Source organism: Vanessa atalanta, chromosome 10, assembly GCF_905147765.1.
Source record: "Vanessa atalanta chromosome 10, ilVanAtal1.2, whole genome shotgun sequence".
Classification (NCBI taxonomy): Eukaryota; Metazoa; Arthropoda; class Insecta; order Lepidoptera; family Nymphalidae; genus Vanessa; species Vanessa atalanta.
Window position 1 is genome coordinate 7,983,685 of NC_061880.1, and position 21,171 is coordinate 8,004,855.

Sequence of the window (21,171 nt, forward strand, 5' to 3'; positions counted from 1 at the left end):
AGCCTTTACAAATGAATTATAAACACAAATTAAGCACGCAAATATTCAATGGTACTTGTCTAGATATGAACTCGCAATATCTGGTTAAGATTAATGTTTTCTAGTGACTGGACCATCACAGCTCTTAATGTACGTATATACTAACTAAGCAATACTGAGCTGTCCTCCATTCTTCTTAGATGTTCTGAGTTATAATTTGTTATTCTAAACCAAACTACAAGTTGTGTTTATAAACATATAAGAACTAGCCAAGTCAGACCTTAGGCAACAATATATTATCCCAAGTTATAAGAAGAAATGCTATTTTATGTAGTTATAAATAAATTTCAGAAGGGCTATTTAACTTGGCAAAAATTTAGATCTCACTTCTTTTGTCGTTGAAGTCAACAACCAAGGTATATATCATAATATTTAACTTGGCTCTCATTTTTACATTTATGTTTTTGATGGGATATCACTACTTTTTGTATATAAATTATTAATAGGTACTTATTAATAACAAAATTAATACCAAATGGTTTTTGTTAAGCTATTCTATTTTCCTACGTTTACGGGGTATAATTGTCTTTTTTTTGATACGTTCTTATTTTTCTTGTAGGTACCTCTGAAATGTTCGAGTGAATTGCCCATTCAGTGTCCGGATTTTTTTTTACGCGTTTTCTGTTTATACTTAATTTGGCCAAGTAGGGGTGGTATAACGTGCGCAGACGGTTGTACTCTACAATAGAGCTCTCTTGTGTCTTGATTTGAATTGGACCTAAATTGATAAGATGTACTCCATCTGAGGTTTTAACTCTAGAGAGGCCAACGTAAGCCTGCTCTTTACTTAATATAGAGGAGCCTATGTCGAAAAGAGCACCGTCAAGGCGAAGGCCTTGTAATTTGTGTATAATAGTAGAATATGCTAAGCAAATAGAGAATTGTTTCCTTTGAACATATATGTACATTACTTAATATCTGTAACTTGGTTTTGACTTCTAGTTCGCAAATTAAATTATGTTTAAATTGAATTGTTATTTTACGTGCGCTATTGCTGTTATCGACGTCCCCAATGTACCTTCTCTATTTTTCATTGGACCCATTCATCAGTCCTTTGCTGACATCAGCATGCTTGCTCGATACTGTTCTTCCAAGCAATAAGGATCCCCGTTTGTAGCGCTAGAGTACAAACTTAAATCATTCCAGTTACGATATACATACTCTACTACAATCTCATGAAACCTTTTTTATTGTTGTATACTAGTATACTCAAACAAAAAATATGCAGTCGAATAGACTAGGCAGTTTCCATCGGAAGGTATTGAAATAATTCTTATGAGCGCGGTTGCCACTCGCTCAGACACGTCCGCGATAAGGTTTAATCGCAACGCTCCTAACCCGCTGCTCCGGCGTCGCGTCGCGCGCCGTGTACCGAAATGCCTATTATTATTATTTTTTTAAGTATAATTATTCGGCACCATTGATGTGCGCTAAATGCTAGTTAATAACGTAATAAATATGAAAGTCGGCTATACTCATAAGTACTAAAACGGAAATATTTGGATTTAAAAAACTTAAGGGTGGTATTCAACTTGTTAAATATTCACGTGAAGACCTTAAAATCCACTTGAAGACCGGCTGTCATAAGTTTTGATTGCTGGTTTTTACATCATTTTTTTATTATTACAGTTATTGCAGGAACTAAGTATATAAGTGTTCCTATAGACCCAATAAAATGAAAAATTATAATAAAATGATAAAAAATTACCAGTTTCAGATTTTTTCCTTTATATTGGCTTAATTATCTACCTGCATGCCAAATTTGAACTTTCTAGGTCACCTGGAAGTAGGATATAGTTTTGATCTATAGGTCAGTCAGTGATAAAAATGACGATTTTTAGACGTTAATATCTAAATAACCATTTGAGATGCGTTTATGAAATTTGGAACACATATGTATCTCGCGAGTCTTAATATATGAGCCAAATTTGACACATCTATGTCAAATAGTTTTTGAGTTATGAGGAGGTCAAAAGTGGCTCCAAATGGTTCGTGTAATAGTACACACGGTGCTACTAGCCAGTTCTGTTACTAGAACTTGGCTGACACGCTACCGCGTGTCTAGATACGCCTTTGGTATGCATATTACTAATAACATTGTATCTGTGTCCTAGAAGCTGGTCAACTTTGACAAGAGGTGAACCTCACCGAAACGGTCCGTTTGTTTAGTATGTAACTTGTGACGCAACACTCAATTGATGTTGCCGATTGAGTGAACAAGAGTATTTATATCAAGCTGTATTTACCTAAAGAATTAATTTTGAATATGGGAAGGTATTGAATATTAATTTGTTTATTTTATCTGTATATTAATTGACGGGCCTGTATCTAGCAGTATATATTTTTTTAATTTAAATGTAACGTACCCTTGGCTAAATACGCGTTTATAAAAATATATAAAATCTTCTTTATTTATTTTATTTAGAACAGCTGTAAACACAGCTTTATTTAAACTATAATTTATATTGATTTTTGATTAGTTTAATGAAAACATACAATGCTCTTTTGAAATTCATAAGAAAAACTAGGTTACATGCGAGGAATAGAGGTTGAGTCAACGCAGTCATGTAGGAATCATAAAGGGGAGGGATTCAAAAGAGCTTATAATATGGAACCACGTAGCAAGAAAATGCTTCCATATGTGCGACTTGATTGTATTTATAATGAAATCTCATATACTTAACATAATTATATGAAAGGGTAAGGCGGGTAGTGAAGCGTATTAAAAAAGGCTTAAAAAGAAACATACCACATAAGACAAAGAGATTAAAATCTATGTTTATTGTTCATACTCGTACAATGCAATAAAATTACTGCTGAAATTGAAAACTTAGCGTGAATGAATGTTTGAAGATACGCAAAAAATACCTACGTAATAACCTATATACATATTCCTATATCACCGTAGAATTGTAAGTACTGTTAGATTGTAATATATCTCGCGAAATTTTAAACTGGCCAAATTTTGCGAACGATGATTTAACTCAGAATCTTATTTTGTCAAAAATTTCGATAGTTTGTGATATTTCAGTTAGGTTAGGTTAGAGTTTTTATAATTTAACTTAAATTAGCTTCGGTAGATGATAATCTACCGAAAAGTAATGAGTTAAATTGCAAGCAGTATTTTACGGCTCAAAATCTTTTGACAGTTCACAATCTCGTGAGATAGATTATTATCTAACGGTTTTTAAAATTTTACGGTGACATATATAGGTATATAACAATAACACGTCAATTTCTAATTTCGCAAATCTTACGTGTACGTATAGGATGTATAGGTACTTGTAGAGACAAATATATTTCAGTTAGGAACGAAATAAATATAATAAAATGGTTTTTAAAATGTGTAAGATATAAAAATATAAATAAGGTATCCCTTGAATGTAAAAATTTAGAAGCTTAGAATAAAATTTTACTATATAGTGTATATTTTACACTTGTCGATACAACTCCATATAATTACGTAAGTGTCTAGAAATCGAATCACATACTCCTTGATTTTGCGAAGACGATGCCAGGAATATAAATGAGCATGTCCCACCGTCGATCGAACTTTCACCCTCAGGGCGCTCGTCCAGTAGACATGTAGCGTGAAGTCGTGGTCGATCCATCTCGTTCCCACCCATAATTGATTGTTTCGGTCTTTCAACCCATATCTAGATGAACATGGCTAGACCAATGTCGCAGATTTTATTGATACTTACATAAGCACATGTACAGTATACTCATTATGTATGTTGGGAAATAACCCCTGCATAGAAAACTGTTGAAGTAAATAGTATGGCGATATAAAAGTCCGCAGTATAGAACTGATTATTTTTTGGTACAGTGAGTCCTGTGTTATAATTTAATATATCATGATGACGAAAGCTTATTTATAAAAAATCTATATATACTCAAATTGTGTAGTCATAACATACTGTAATGTTAATATGGACAGTTTTTATGAGTGATTATTTTTCGGGCATAAGTTGTCTTCTCGTCGAAAGCTAATTTTGAGAATTATGACGATCTCTAATTTCAACAATCTTGGTTTCTCAGTCAGTGACCACTATTGGTTTGGTATTTTGCTATCGTGTATTCGTAAAAAACGTATTGCGTATCTACGCATTCGCTGGATGATTCGTTTTAGAGGATAGGTAATCGAAAATATACGTTTTCAACGCACTTTACGACGAGGACTACCAGGGTAAGCGTTTTTGTTATCATCCCAATGAAATATTGCTGATACATGATCCAATAAAACAAGTTTCCGACAATTTGATTTATGTAACTGGTACATAATGTTCAATATTTATTATATTATTCCACGTAGATAGATCTATGTAAAATGAACATCATGCATTCATCGAGAGCACTTCCAGTGGTTGATATTAATTGTATTGTATCTTTGTCCGTAGGCTCGTTGATCTTAGCCTTAAAATTATTTAGTTTTTTATTCTGTTTAGCTATAATTACAAAAGCTTTTTGTATCTCGCTGGTAAAACGCATTTATGTGTTAACCCCAAAAGAAGTGGGGGTTATGTGGGACCCACCGACGCTAAATGACGCTATGTGTACCGGAATACCGGCTAAAAAACCAGCGTTACCCATTCCGTTTCTTCGGGGGGACAGTACGGGTTAGTATCGCACTACACTCATGACATGACATGACATGTAAGGTTTTAGGTCACATTACACATATGTAAAAAAAGCTTTGATAGAGCTATCAAATATTTCTAGTTAGTATGATCCCGAGCGGGCCTGTCAGACCTCCACATTTAGTTTAAAAGGATTGTTTATTATCGTATGAAATATTTAAATTTTAATTCGTAATTTTATTTGTTTATTAACAAGGTCTCATGTAGCATTATTAGCTTTCCCACGTGTTAATGTTATTTGCGAAGTCACTTGCTTTACTTTACTTACTTACTAGGTGGTAGGGCTTTGTGATAGTCCATCTGGGTACCACCCACTCATCAGATATTCTATCGCCAAACAGCAGTACCCAGTATTGTTGTTTATCGGTTTGAATAGTGAGTGAGCCAGTGAAACTTTAAAATGGGATCACCGTTTTCAAATTACGTACAACAAAAAAAAAAAATCTTTTGATGTAAATCTGTTCGGATAAATGTCTGTAAAAATATAATGTTTACCTTGGCAGTTAAATTTATTCATATTTAAATCTTTCAGTCGTGCACTTGATCTATATTTAACATTTAAATAATTATTCATTTTTCTAATATGACTTACGTTTATAAATTAATAAATAAATAAACGTTATAAAATAATAATACCTACTTAGTATTTTCTTGCAAAGCGCACTCATCATTTTCTTTATTAATAAATTGCACCCTTGTGAAGCTGGGGCGGCTCGCTAGTTACAAATATGTTAAAAAAACAGTAATGTATAAAATTAATAAATTATATACATTTATTACACTATGATTCTATAATTTCAAGTGCATTTAATAATTCATAAATCAAGTTTTTATAACATGAAATACTAACAATGAAATCCTACGTGTTTATGTTTGACTACTAACTCTAAAAATTAAATTGTATTTGTTATTCCAACAAAGTATCAAAAAAAAAAACTTTGAATAATAGAACGTATAAAAAAACCAATAAAGAAAACCTTAACTCTGTTTTTTTTCGTCAGTCCGTTGCTTTTATATTTAGTTCCATATCAATAATTTTTTTAAAGACGTAGGTAAAGAAAACAAAATATCTTTGTTAATCATTTATAGTCTTAATTCAAGTTAATGAGGGTAAAATTGTAGAACATAATTAAAAAAGTTTAACATTAATATGTTCACCATTCAAAGTAGTCAATGTGCGCGCAAGAGTTAATGTCGCCGCAGTGCCGTCTATCAGTTAGAGAAGGACAGTTGCGTCCGTTCTTTGTTTTATCTCGCACGACGCGACGACTTCTAAATTTATCACCGAAACCGCAGGTCACAGAGCATGGTGTCCAATCACTCCATTCTGATACGAGGCAATCTTCAGCTGATGAAATAAAATATTATTAATACATAATACGCCCAAATATGATTTACCCAAAAGCTTAAGCGTGTAACTATATCTGAAACAATTCTATAGAAATTTATTGTGAATAAAAAATGATATTGTTTATCAAATTCAACGACCATGTCCATAATTAATTTTGTTTATATAGTACAAAAGAAAATGTGTGTATTAGAAACGGATAAGGTCAAGTGTGAGCAATGTTTTATAGATCATAATTGAATTTATAATATTTCAGAACGTGTTCAAATCAAAATCAAAATATTCTCTATTCAAGTAAGCCTATAAAAGATTTTATGAATCGTCATGTTACAGTATTGAATTAAATATAAAGCTACCAAATGAAAGCACAGCAATTATATTATTATAACGTATTATTTACTTACGTTGTATTTTATTAACAGCGTGGTGTAGACGAGATCGAAAATGCCTTGGAAGATGCTTTCCCAATCCAAGTTTCCTGCCGTGAGCCACAGCTAGGACGACGTCATCCATATTCTTAAGATGACTATCGAATTCTTGGACTGTCGTTGTACTGAAATGAAAGAGAAGTTAAAGGTGAATTTAATTATACATCTACATATATAAGCCAGACAAAAAATGCAAGGATGAATCTTTTATCGGGCAAATTAGCTATATTCCATATTGATGTTACAGATCTATTCAATCACAAAGACGCGCCCCTCCACTGAGTTAAATAACTATCGGAGTGTATTAGTGTGAGTGGCGTTCATGCTTACACGGTGTCTTAGTGTGCGTGAGGATAAAAGTAAAGGAAGCAGAAATATACGAATTAGATTATATTAATGAAGTTTGTTTTATTAAAACGAGGTTAATTTAACGAAGAACGAAACGCTTTTATGCATGAATGGATATTCTATACTGTCCTCAAATCAAATCTCAATTAAATCCACATTTAATCAGAAATGTATTATAATTGTCATTTTATCTCTAGTTCTATGTTTACTTGAAAATTTACATTTACTCAATGATTTTCAGCTCTATCACAGTGACGATTTGCTTATTGAACATAATGGTTTGTGACATTTACATAACATTTAATACGATTGATCAGAACTACCACGATCATTCAACCGATGCCCCTGTCGTCAAACAGCCGGAGGCTTAAGCAACCGGCCTTAGTCTTACATGTAATATCGGCTTTGAGAGAGTACAGATGGAGGTATGCAGATCAGTATCAATAGTATTTATAGCTAAATTGCAATATATATGTACCTTTAGCTCGTTTGTTAAATAAACAAAAGGCGCATATATTACGTATTATTTGTTAATATTATTTTAAACGTCACAGGATATTTGATTCCGTTTGTCATTTTATTAGTATAACTATTATATATATATACGTATATTGGCTGTATGTAACTTACGTAATTGGAGGTTTAGTAACAACAATAACATTGTTGTCAGCTAAATTATATGTTGGTATGTCAACTGCATCTTCTTCGAGGTCTTTTATTTGTTCGACGTAATTCTTTGTAGTTACGTCTCTCTCTGATTCTTGATAATTTTCGACGATGTTTACCTTTCTCCTCGGGGAACCCTTACGTTTGTCTTTTAACTTCAAATTTTGAAGAAGTTCCTTTCGAGCTAAATCATTTAGTTGCTTTGTTGAATATTCTTTTACCTATTTGATACAAATGTTTAAAATTTTAATGATAAAAAGTTTAATTTTATTTAAATAATATACAAATACAATACTTAGTATTAATACAATCGCATTGTATTACTCTCTCTTAAAAATTCTGTTCATTAGGAGAATTTCAACTTTTGAATTTAATTAACAGAAGTTTAGTCAATTTAAAAGGGAAATAAATTGAATTTTGTTTAAATAGTGTAATTTCTATACCTTATCTTACCTTAGAAATTTCTATTCTCGCAATGGCCGGTAACTCTCTTAGGTTTGGGTAATAGAAACCAGCAGCTGGGTGATTTGGGTGACGAGGGCCATGTTTACTGACAGGATCTGGTGGAGTGGTTTCCCAGCGTGGGGATGTGAAAGTGAGACCGCTTGCTGCTCCAGCATCCAGAGGTTCCAACTAAAATAGAACGATATCCCCAATATGACTAAATGGTTTTTATCTCATTTTAAATTTTTAAATTAAACTACATTATTTGCCTTAACAAAACTTTAAATTCCACAATGAAATGTAAAGCACATCTTCTACGAGTATATAGATGATAAATAAAATAGTCTTTTTTTATGTAAATTAATAATTAAGTGTGCCTTTAAATTATTCATTATCTTTCTGACGAAAGTCTAAGTTTACAGATGAAATAGTTTTCGAAATTAGTTATCACTAAATTAAACCTATATTTAATTTCAATAAAATTATACTTATTTGTTTTAATATAACGTGTAAGTAATATTAAAATTTATACTTACATCAAGTGTTATTTCATCAATCCACGACGAATCAATACACAGATCTAAGCTGTCTACTCCAACGAACCAATCCGGCGAAGGTATGATACGAGAGATAACTGAAATCTGAAAGTGGATTTGTTAATAAGAATATGTTTTTATGAGGTTTCTTTCATTTTTATCTTATGTATATATTTAAACAAATAACATTATTTTATCACCAAAACATATTCAAAGGTTTGAATCTAAATCAAAACATCTTTTACTTTATGTTATCATTGTTTGATAGTTCTGCGGGAGGTTATTAGATATAATTTAAAAATGTATGTTACATTTTTATTTTATGTATAAAATAGCATTAAAGCAAACACGACGTACATTGAATAATCGCTTAATAAATAAAAACACGACGACAAAAAATTTATAAAACATGTTCTATATTCAATTGTGCATATTTTTTTAACCTAATATAACAAAACACTTACTAAGCTATGATCTCCATCTACAAACACCATGTTACCAGTTTCACCTGTACCGTCTCCGACCGACGGAGCTGAGAATTGGTCGTATACTCTCTGATCCTCGTCACCTTCTTGTACCAATTCATCTAATTTTCCGAATTGGGCGAAATTACGAACTGATTTCCTCGCAACTTCATCTATGTGGTAAAGATTGTAGGACCTGTTGTGAGATTGTCCTAAAACAACAAAAGGTGGGCTCAATTTAAATAAATAATTATTTTGTATTAAAGGCAGATCCAAGTCAAAGTTGAAATCTTTATTTAATATTCATGCTAAGAGCATTCAACAGACAGAATTCATTCACACGTAATTCTACAACCGGTTCAGAAAGACATACATCATATCTTAGAAGAACCGGCGATAAAACCTGAGAAGGTTGTTTAAGTAAGGTTTAATGTAAAATTATTTATTAATTGCATGTGATATATAAGATTATTTAGACGAACATATTTATTAACCCAACTATTATTAGGATTACGAATTTGTATATTATTATGTGTTAATCCGTGTTCTTTTTGAAGTTTTTGTTCTTATAATATTAAGATTAAAATGAAGTAATCTTATAAATGTATGGACTTTTGGGTTCCTTAATAATTATTTACGAGATACATTTAAAACAGATAAAAAATATGTGTTAAATATAATTTCTTTATTCATACCTTCAACACAAATCATGTTGGATTGGATTGACAGTATAGTAAAAATTTAACAATAGTTCGACAGATCACAAAACCTTTTCAGTAATTTTGTCATTTTACAAGAAAACGTACTAAACCAACATACATTTATTGTGTTGATGAGTTATATTTGTCCATAAATATCGATTTTGTTATTAACTCTATATGATATACGCAATGCCGCAAAGAAATGATGTACAATAAAATATTTGAATTGATGTGGTATTTGTCAATTCGTGACCAATTTTAATTTGTTATCAACGAGTAACGCACTGCGTCTTCTTGTATAAGTTGTAGGTAAATTGGTTTTATTAGTTATTAATATAAATAATAAATTCATTTATATTAGTATTTGAAAGGCATCGGTATATATAACCTTAATTATTTTCGCATGACGTTAAGCTATTGTCGTTACTGAATTTATCTTATTAAATTTAGCTTTCATTTTATACTTGACTTCTTTTGATATGAATGACTGATATAAATAATAAAACACAAATTTAGACTGTAACACTGAATTTAACGCTACAATTTATGTTTTTTTTTAGAAAAAAAAATCTTATTTGATCATATATTTTGTGGCCTAGAACACGGGAAATTCAGGTAAAATTAAAAAAAAAAAAACAATGGTTATAGAGAAAATGTTTTTTTTTATTTAGTTCCATATGTGGCACAATTTGAATAGACATATCTAAATTTGCTAATCTAACTTGATTGCATTCTTAATTTAAATATAATATCAATTTTATCAGAAATAATGAGACCAACTGCCTTACTGATCACCAGTAATTAAAAAATTGCATATCTATGTCTGAGTGTGTCTGTATGATCGGAGGTCTACGTGATTTTGGAAACCGTTGTTTTCTCGCAATGTGCCTGGCAAACTTTGATAATTTACGTCAGTGCAATTGGTCTTTGGCAGATAATTAGTAAAAGAGTAGTATTCATATAATACTGAACTGATAAATTGAATTATAATATAACGATTCAATTTTGTGTTGTGTTTGTGTAAATTGTGTTACTATTAATCAACATATCTAATAATGGGGCCTTTTTTTTTGTTGACGCAGGGTAAATCTTCATAGATACCCGACTCCTAGGGGGAAGTCGGGTTATGTGAGATTGTACTCACTAAAAACCCCTGCGATGGCCGCCATCGGCACGGAAACGGAGAGGCTGGGGGATCGCTTTCGCAGCACGTCCGCTGCATTATTAAAAATGCCTATGTATATATAAAACTAGAAATACCAATAAAATACATGCATTCACCAAGACGCCTATCTATAAATATAAGTACATCAAACATGGCAATTATTAATGCAAAAGTCGACTGTACAATAGGCGCGATCTATGTTCACCGATTAGAGAAAGCTCAAAGTGGCTGCGACGTAATAAATTGACTTGCTTTTGTTTTTAAAAATGTTTCTTTGCATTTGGTGTGAATGAATATGCAAACACATTGTCATAATGACGTCGATTACCCTTACGTTGTACTCTTAAATAGTTGAACTTATTCATCTCTAGGATAGAGCTCAGCAGCTATGTGTTTTGTATTCGATTCAAGTCTCATCGATTTTTATCGTCATTCTTTTGTTAATCTTTGATCACGTGATATGTCAAATGCTTGTGGACTTTCAGTATATTTTGGTGTATTTAACAAATAAATTTAATTAAATTATGTATGTAAAAATCGGGACCCGCCTTTGTTCTTACTTTACCATTGGCATATTATAGTAAATCTGTAGCATTATTCCGAGCGATACTTTTTTGTTATTAGCTTTATAGCTGTCGGTGCCTTAAAACTTTTCAAAGTTTAGGTATATATAATATAAATCTTCCAAATACGAACATACGAAATTAGAATCTAGATTTATTGCTGTATTTATTACCAAACTCCGTAGCTAGTTCAATTTACCCTCAAGGCCATATTATAAGAAAATGTCGAAAATTTTCCATAACATAATGAAAGTGATATATATTGCCTTACAATCACGAGAGTACTGTGCCTCGATTTTATGACTGCAATTAATTTTAGAGAACATTGTGAACTATTTCGTTTGATTTATCGTGTCTTGTCTAAGCATTATAGACTAGTAGAATGTCGAGATAGCATTATAGAATAATAATTATAAAGTACTAGATTGTTTTGTATCGGTACCTCATCTCCATTTTTGTGTTTTTAATAAGTTTATGTTATATGTACCTTCTACTATACTAGCTAAACTAATAATACGAAATTATAATTAAAGAATGTTATGTTTTATTATAAAATAAATACACTATTTACCATAGTTTTTTTTATAATATAGGATGGCGTAGGAGCATATGGGCAACCTGATGGTAAATGGTGGCGCTGTAAGAAATATTAACCATTACTTACATCGCCAATACGCCACTAAGATTACTTGGGAACTAAGATGTCCCTTGTGCCTGTAGTTACACTGGCTCACTCATCCTTCAAACTAGAATACAACAATACTGAGTTTGTTTGGCGGTAGAATATCTGATGAGATAACATAGTAGCTAAAGCCTTGAACTACATATATTAATATATACGTATAAATAAAATAGTCCAAGTGTTATAAAACTATGTTATTGTAAAGAAACACCTCCTTCCTTTCTCCCTTTTCACCCCTTTGGTAATAGACCTTCGGAGATACAATGTTAAGTTATTGTCTTTGCAGTATAAGGAACGTCGGTGGCAAGTTTTAATTCCATAATCTATACATATAATAATATATACTAAATTCGCACCGGGATTTTCTCAAGCAAGACTCGATAAGAGTTAATTTTGTCATAAAATACTGTCAAAAACAGTATTATGTTATGTTAAGTTCTAAAATAATGAAAAACGAGAGCGATACGATAAAAATTGTTTGAAGTCGATAACTTCTTTTTATCAAGGTAAACGTTACCAAAGAATAATTATGATTTTTAGATTTACGACCTACAGATTAAAAACTTGAAAACATTATGCTTTTTATTTTTGATATTTTTTTTTACTTTCAGTGGATTTATTTTAGTTGATTAAGCCAACTCATGATAATTTTGGATGTATGTATTGTACACACGCACACACCGAAAGGTTCGCGCGGCCGTACACACAACAAACGCGCGTATTACCACACGCGAATAGTCACATATACACATACAAACACGGAGTTTGATTTTGTCACAATCCGCTTAGTCGTTTTATTATGTAGGGAGAATCACAAAATTATGCTCAATAGCTATGCCACAAAAACATTTTGTTTTATTTCAACGAGGTAGAAGGTTTATGTTTACGATTTAAAGTCTTACGAAATTTTAACAAAATCCGTTCCGCCATTTATAAGGCCGTAATTAATTGAATCTATCCCACAGGGACCGTGACGTTTTTCCGCGATAAAAAGTATCTTTCGTACTATTTCAAAGTCTATAATTATTCATATCTAACTTTATTTTAAAGAAATAGCCGTTTGTTATTTAAACAGCTATCATATTCAAACCATGTACTCGTACTTCGGTATAAAAGTACATAAGTAACTATGAAAAAGTTCATGTAAAATTTCATTGGAATTCATTCGGTCTCATCTAATTCACGATAACAGAATATCACTACAAATATATTCCATACATGGATAGTATATTACGTCAATCTAAATCAAAAATAAAACTACCTCTTTCGGTGCTTTTAAAAATGTTGGCAATAAAAGAAGGATCAACCAACAAACACACTTTCCGATGTATAATATTAGTAAGGATTATTTCGTAATAATGATCCGCAGCCCTATGTCCTCGGCCCTTTTGATTGAAACCAAACAAAAGGATTTCTCTGGAAAAAAAGAACAAATGCCGCTCACAAAGCGTCGCGTTCGAAGATTCGTTTCCTATCAGATAATTCAATATCAACTTATTTTATAATAAAATTCGCAATGTTTTCGTGTCACGAGTAGTCTTTAATTGTTTTAAATTTCGGCTTTGTTCATTTTATCTCAGAGTGACGTTTATTTATTTTTATTTCCTTTGAAAGAGACGACGCGTCCGCTCATAAGCACAGGTCGACATTTTTTTGTACTGTTTTGTGATAAATCCGTTTTATTTTTAGGTTCACGCGTATTTGTATACTTTTTGTTTCTTAAGGAATCACTCGTGTGAAATATTCTCTAGTGTTCTATTTAAAGGTACAATTTAATCAAATAAGTGATTTAGAACTTTATTATTTTTTAAAGATAAACATTGCTAAAAATGTTTCAATAGAAATGTATGTACTTCATTCAAATTCATATGATATTACCATTTGAAAAGATGAATCAAATAAATTAGAAAGTAATTTATTATTATGTATTCGATAATATTATGTCGGTATATGTAACAACTACTTTCTTTTAAATTAGAAGCAAAATATACGAGTCATTTCGATTACATCAAAGTGTTTTACGATTTCATATTAAGTAAAGCTTTCAATTTCAATTCAATAACCTTATCTAAAACAACCTTAAGCTGATGTCTCCGAGCGATCAGGTAAAATAGAGCGTTTTGGATAACATCTCCCTTTGCAAAAGTAAAGACAAATAAATATCGCCCTATCTCGAGCGAGAGAAGCCGCGAAATGTCACTTATCTTCAAAGATAAAAGAAAAACTTCTTTCTAGTTCCCCTCCAAAGGCATTCCACCGATTGTCTTTTCGATTGTTCTAATTACATAAATAAAAGTTTCCGGCGAAGAGGCATGTTTTCGACAAAAAAATTCGCTTATGGAGGCGGAACTTTTGTGTAATCGCCGCTTCGATGAAGTTGATGAGTAAGTTTTTTGGATATAGCGAAATGAATTAGCGGACGTCCTGTCTATTGTTTCGTATTAGGTTTTTGATCTCGCCGCGCTGACCGTTTGTAAAGGAACGGATAAATAAAACTTTTATCAATGGTTGTATTTTCAACACACACATTGTATCCGAAACGTTTTCTAATCGTAAATTTTGTTTATGACCTAACAGAGGAAATTAAAAAAACATACAAACCAAAGACAGACGACCACTGTGCCTTAGGCCGATATAAAGGATAATCTTTAGGAAATGTTTCTTCACTCCACAAAAATTTGATGGTCACTTTATAAACAGCCATGTCTATTTCACACCCCAAAGCCAAATTGAGCCACGTGGCAAATAAAAAAAAGATGGCCGCCATTTGTGGTCGTACCATCATAGAGAGCGGACGCATTAAGCGCTTTAGTTCTTTCACACTTTTTATTCGACACTTTGAATTTGAAAATAGGAGACGGATTTAATTTCACGGTTTCGTAAACACGCAAATGTTTAGTTTAGGTATTTTAATTTAGTTCAGTTTCGCGTGCGTGCTGCGCCACTGAGGAGAGATGGTGGACTTTTCTATTTTGAGTTCTCTTGCTGTCCGGACGGAAATAAACGCCGGGTGACGGTCCGATTTAGAGCGAAGTGATTTCTGAACACATTCATTACATTTGTATCAAAATGAGTAATTTAAAATACTACGATCATATTATGAAACGTAAAACACATACTTTCGATTGCACTTATAATATAGAACACGAATAAACTATCTACGACCATAATACTAATTATTTTAATTTACCTATCATAATTATTTTGGATTTAAAACAAGATACATATTTATATAACTATATGCATAAAAAACTATCGTTAAATGACAATAAGTAAAAAAAAATTAAAACGAATAAATATTATTTATTTTTTTAAATAATTAACTTATAAGTTATCGTATATTTCTCATAAACAATAATCATCTTCTATAAATAATACAAAAAGGTCTTAGTCAATAAATAATATTGGATGGAGAAAATTGAACGAAATTGTATGGAAACGAACGGGCTCAGGTGCTCAGCTAATAATTTCGAGAAAAAAGTATTTTTACGGAGTACTTAACCCACCCAAGTGTCTGGATTGATTGATCGAAGTCGTTTTTAGGATAACGCATTTTTACATCAAGTGAACAAATAAAATTTTATATTTCAAGAACTCCAAACTCTATAATTAAAGTACATATCTTATATATTTAAAATTTTGTATAGTTTCGTTGTAATTATCTATAAAAAGAGTATAAAAAAAAATTTAACATTCGTAATTAAAGTTACATTAATCTTGATTAGGTTAAATTAATTAATTATTAATACATATGTGTAAAACCATAGAAAAGTTTATTACAGCGATTCTTAACAAATAATTAAAAAAACTAATTAAAAAGGGAAAAAACAATTAAAATAATTTTGATATAATTTGACCAAAATTTTAAATTTTATGAATGTATAGATAAAACGGACTAGGTGAACTACGAGTCACTTTTTTAATATAATTTGCACAAATTCGAATCCTTTACCATCCGAGTGACCGCACACATTTTTCTTTATTTGTTCATTCACACGGACACAATAACGATTGAATTTTATTCAAGAAAAGATATGATTTAGATATTTGATTTAAAATCCATTTCATACGGATATCTTAACCACGGTTTATATATCCGAATGAAATTCTGTCAGAGGTATTTTATACCAAGCCAATGTGGAAAGCGTGCTAAAGTTAGCGTCTTAGTGATTTCGCCAGTGTGTATAAACTACTGCCTACATAACATCCATGGTCGTTTGTCCATCCATATGTGTAATAAAAAAAACGTAAAAGTTTACAAATGAAGCCTGTATATGTCCAACTACTGGGCAAAGAAGTCCTCGCTCAAGCATGATGTTGGGCGGGGATGACCATAGACCGTAAGGTATACATTTGCTCCTCTGCCTACCTATGTATATAATAAAAAAAAAATTTTAGCTACTAGCACATATCGGCTTCCACGTATCCTTTACGTATTTTTAAATCTACCCGTATTAAAAACAATAAAACCCGATCGCAATCCGGTAGATTAATAAAATAGCTGTCATACCGATCATTGATGAGGTACACAGTGCACTCGTTGATGTGCGCGTCATCAATCAGGATGCTCGCGTCAGATCAGCTGATCGCTCGGATTTTCATTACGTAATGCGCGTTAAATGACTTGTTTGGATTCGAATTGATCTGTTAAATATTATTTCAACTTGATAAGAGCTTGAAACGTTTTTTTATTTCATTGATTGTGTAAGTTGTATATCCATTACTAGTAGTTTATAAAGTAAACATTAAATACGCTCACGACTAAAGTTGCTTTCTACCAGTAAAAAAAAATTACAATTGGGTCATTAGTTCCATAGATTATACCCCCCTATATAAATACAAACAAATTATATTTCTCTATAACATTAATATATATTTAATAAATTGAATCAAAATGAAACAGAATCAAATGTAAATTAACAGAATTTTGACAATTACTGTATTTTGAAATTCGAAAGTCAGATTGTAATTTTTCGCATAGTTGCGGTATGGGTTAGTAGTTAATCATGAAAATCAAGATTAATTTTAATGTTATATGCAAGGTGATTATTGATTACTACCTAAAAGCGATCCATAATAAAGATGACTCCATCATGCACAGGCTGGCCGAATACCATCCAGACCAGACTTGAAATCCATAATCTTATCGCAATCGTTAATAAAACAACTGGTACATAAAAAACCGAATAAAGGCACCGATTGCAAAAAAAATACAAGAAAAATTCTGCGTCGTTCGCTAAAATCCGGCCATTTATTCACCGGCATAAGATGCTATTTAAATATTAAGAGGAATATAGAAATATCGAAACTAGAACCCGAAGAGGTCAATAATGAGACCTTCCGTCTCTAAGAAAGTTAAGAGTTTTGAAACTTTGCATATTGTGTCGTCAAAACTTCCTTCCATGCGATCGCCGATATCCTTTTAGATCGTACCAAACTTCCACTTCAATGAAACTCTTTATCGATAATTCACTTGCAATAACGTGCAATGAAAACAAAATTAAAGGTTACCATCGAAATTTATAATTAACTCACAACCCACTACCTTATTTCGAACGCAATAAGACTAATTTTTGAATTAATATATTTGGTTGCGCGCAAAACGAATCTATCTTTCACAGAATGTAGAATTTAAATTGGTTTGGACAATAATGTTGTGTGAATGCCAATCGAATATGACATCACAATATATAGAAATAAGGTTGATATTTAATCCGTTCCTATAAATAGTCAACTCTACCGTACTGCACCACGCTTTAAATGAATTTCGAGATATCTTAGAATAGATTGCTGTAATAAAATAATGTTTTCCTACTTTTATGCATAAACTTGAATATATGTTCATATTTAAATTAATAGCTATATTTATAAAATTACACGGATACAAACAAATCAATAAAGTTCGTTTAAAATTTAGATTTAACATATTAAATAGATATATTTTTATTTCAATTGCATTAATAGGTTGTGTGCGGGGAATACGATTCTGATATGAACAAAATAATAATCTCCTCACGATATTCCTCATTTATTTCATAATAATATTTAAGCAAATAAATATTCATATAAAGTCTAGGGAAGACGCACGTCTATCTTATTCATAAAAATATTTTTTTAATATATTCATTAAATATTAATCTTGATTACCAGAAAATCAAGATTCATCTATTATAAACTAACTATCATCTAATATACGGATCTATCCAGTCACGAAGGCGCTTAACAATATTTTTTTATAATCTACTTATATTAGTATGAGTGAGTGACGCTCGTGTGTACATGATGTACACACGATATAAGATATAAGATATAAGTATGAGTGAGAAAAAATAAAAAAAAATTCTATTACACATACATATATTTTTTAAATTAGGTATATTTCATTAAAAAATAATTATTTTCGCGTCGAAAGGCTTTCGTTGGCGAGTAGATTTATAAATTGATCAATGATATATGATAGTTTAATAAAAAATGCTTTAGGAAATATGATATGACTACAACTATCGAATGGATATATGCACCATGCACACCAACCCTTAGAACCGTGATAGATTATACACTATACCTTGCTCTTGAAGATCAGATCATATTACAACGTGCGGAACATTTACGGTCTTTTACTACTACTACTACTATATTTGACAATCCATTGTCTCAACATTGATGCCGATTTAATCCATACAACCATTTCATACGTATCATAACCAATTTCTCAATCTAGTATATAGTATATAGTACAGCATAGTATAGTATATAGTACAGCTATATAGCTGTCACAATAAACAAGATCTATAGCAAAAAGTTTTGTTTTCTCACAGATCTATATATATATTATAAATAAGCAAAGACAAAAGAGTTCAATACAATTTTCTGCAGTATGTTTGTCGATGTTTTTTTTTTAAATATTTGTTAGCTATTACTGTTAGTGTAGAATTTAAGGGGACTACATGAGCTAAATGCAAGTTTTATAATGCAAAAAAGTATATGATCCAATGCAGTAAACCAAATGAAAAAAATATATGATAATCTTCAGGATACATGCTAAGTATTTGTTATTTTGAAAACATGATGTAATTAATTTGGTACGATAGAAAAAAATCACAAAGTTACCTCTAAAAAGATCTTTTAATCAATAATAACTATACTTATATACGTTCCATAATTCTGGTTTTTTGTCAGATTATTCTACAAGCAATATACTATTTAACCTCGGTTTCACTTTTTTAGTAAAATCAATAGATTTTTTTTAAATCCGATATTCTTATTTTCGAACAAAATGCGTACGCATGTGTGCGTAAACGCCGTGTACAGACAATGCCGGCCGAGGCCTGATGCTATACAGACGTGTCGATCTTTTCGCCGCATCATTCATTACGTTACGAGATATTTTTTTGTAATTTTAATTGTAAATTCATTGTTTCATGTTTTCTTATAATAAATTTTATTCTTTCTTGTAAATAAATATATTAAGTTAAAATAGTGTAGTAGTAATTAGGCATTTGATTTTTAATAATATTTTTTGTTATAAATTTTAATTGTGTAAATATGGGAAATAAAGTGAAACGCGTGAGGAAAACTAAAAAACGTTTATATAAATCAAGCGCCGAACATACATATGAACGATATTAAAAGGTAAGAGTATTTAATTAGTAAACATATTTTTTTTTTATAAATTTTGAATATTGAAAACATCTATTAGAAAAATGTGCAATCAGTTCTCATATAATCAGATTTTTCGAGCAATTCTTAATAATTACGATAGAGTATTTGGTTAAAGGAAGGAAAACATCAATTGACTTTCATGGGGATCAAGTGACTACATTCGATCCCCATGAACTCGAAACATTTTTTTTTCATTATAACTACTATGACATATTAAGATACATATTTTTTAAATACATAATTTTATAATTAATAAAAATGTAATTACTAACATATATTTATTTTTTACAGAATAAAGAAAGTCGAAAACAATAACACGGAAGCTATTTATATTGCGTAAGAGTTTAATTTTATCGATTGTTTATAATAAGAATTAAAGTTATGTATGAACTAATTTTAATAATAATAAAAAAAAGTAAAGTCGTAACAAAAAAAATGTAATTGTTGTGAACCAGAGAACTAGAATATTTAGAAGTGTCATTTGTACGTAATTCATAAAATAAATTTTTTTGTAACGTCCGCCATATTGGATTGAATATAGCAGCAATTCATGAATCGTGCATTGTCATCGAGATTAAATATGTGTGCCAACTTTTAGCTGAAAGTGGGTGTAATATTTATTCCAAGATTCCAGGACATATGTAATAACATTAATACATACAAGTGAAATTAAATAAAATTTTTTTAAAAAAAATTAACACTAAATGTTTTTTTTTTGTAGTACTAAATATAAATAAAAATATTTTAAGTTTAATTAAATCAGTTTTATTTTTTAATCATTTTCGAATAACAGTCAAAAGCAATACAAATAATTCTAATATCCTATCTATTTTTATGAGATTTATGATTAAACCTATTATGATTAACCTTTCATTCATCAATGATTCAACCAAACCGAATTGACAACATTTTTTTCTAGTAAATATTTAGATATTTTTTTTTTAATTTAATATATATTTTTTCTTTATGAACCAATATTAATAAAACGAACAAATACTCCGCTATATGTTACCCCACGGTCACTACACTACAGATTTCGAACACTTACGATTTTATTATATAAATAGATCATTAAACTTTTATAAAATGTTAAATTGGTATGTTTCAATATTTAGTATAAGAACTAATTGTGGTATAATAATATAAATAATAGAAAAAAAAGGTTAAAACTAACTGTCTATTTTATTGTATACAAAATATAAATAAAAATATTGTAAGTTTAATTGAATCAGTTTTATTTCATAATCATTTGTTAACTAACATCGAAAGAAATAAAAATAATTCTGTTGTCCTATCTATTTTTTATGAGATTTATGATTGATCTTACGTCGCTCGGTTTGGCGCCATCTATTAGAATATTTGGGCGTAATCTCGTTACCTCGCTTAACCCTTAGTACACGGGCTTGCCGTTTTTGTCGATTTTGTAAGTGTGTGCGTGCGATTCTCAAGGGCACTTAGCTCTTGTAGTCCTCTTAAGTGTTAGTT

The 21,171-nt window shown here is 30.7% G+C and overlaps 1 protein-coding gene across 1 annotated transcript; it reads right to left on the reverse strand.

Moving 5' to 3' along the window:
• Window positions 1-5,748: 5,748 nt before the first annotated feature.
• LOC125066847 (spondin-1-like) lies at window positions 5,749-14,982 on the reverse strand. The gene is made up of 7 exons (XM_047675135.1): window positions 14,626-14,982; window positions 8,914-9,125; window positions 8,450-8,554; window positions 7,923-8,102; window positions 7,434-7,690; window positions 6,432-6,580; window positions 5,749-6,027 (listed from the first exon to the last, which is right to left on the reverse strand). The coding sequence occupies exons 1-7, from the start codon at window positions 14,822-14,824 to the stop codon at window positions 5,834-5,836; spliced, it is 1,296 nt and encodes a 431-aa protein (XP_047531091.1). The 5' UTR covers window positions 14,825-14,982; the 3' UTR covers window positions 5,749-5,833.
• Between the last annotated feature and the right edge of the window lie 6,189 nt (window positions 14,983-21,171).

Bases quoted from the DNA above. Each gene is read 5' to 3' on its own strand.
- LOC125066847 (XM_047675135.1), bottom strand. From the start codon at position 14,824: ATGCGTCCGCTCTCTATGATGGTACGACCACAAATGGCGGCCATCTTT. The intron at 9,126-14,625 runs GTTTGTATGTTT...TTGTTGTTTTAG, and splicing joins ACAGTGGTCGTCTGTCTTTG to GACAATCTCACAACAGGTCC. The intron at 7,691-7,922 runs GTAAGATAAGGT...TGTATCAAATAG, and splicing joins CGAGAATAGAAATTTCTAAG to GTAAAAGAATATTCAACAAA.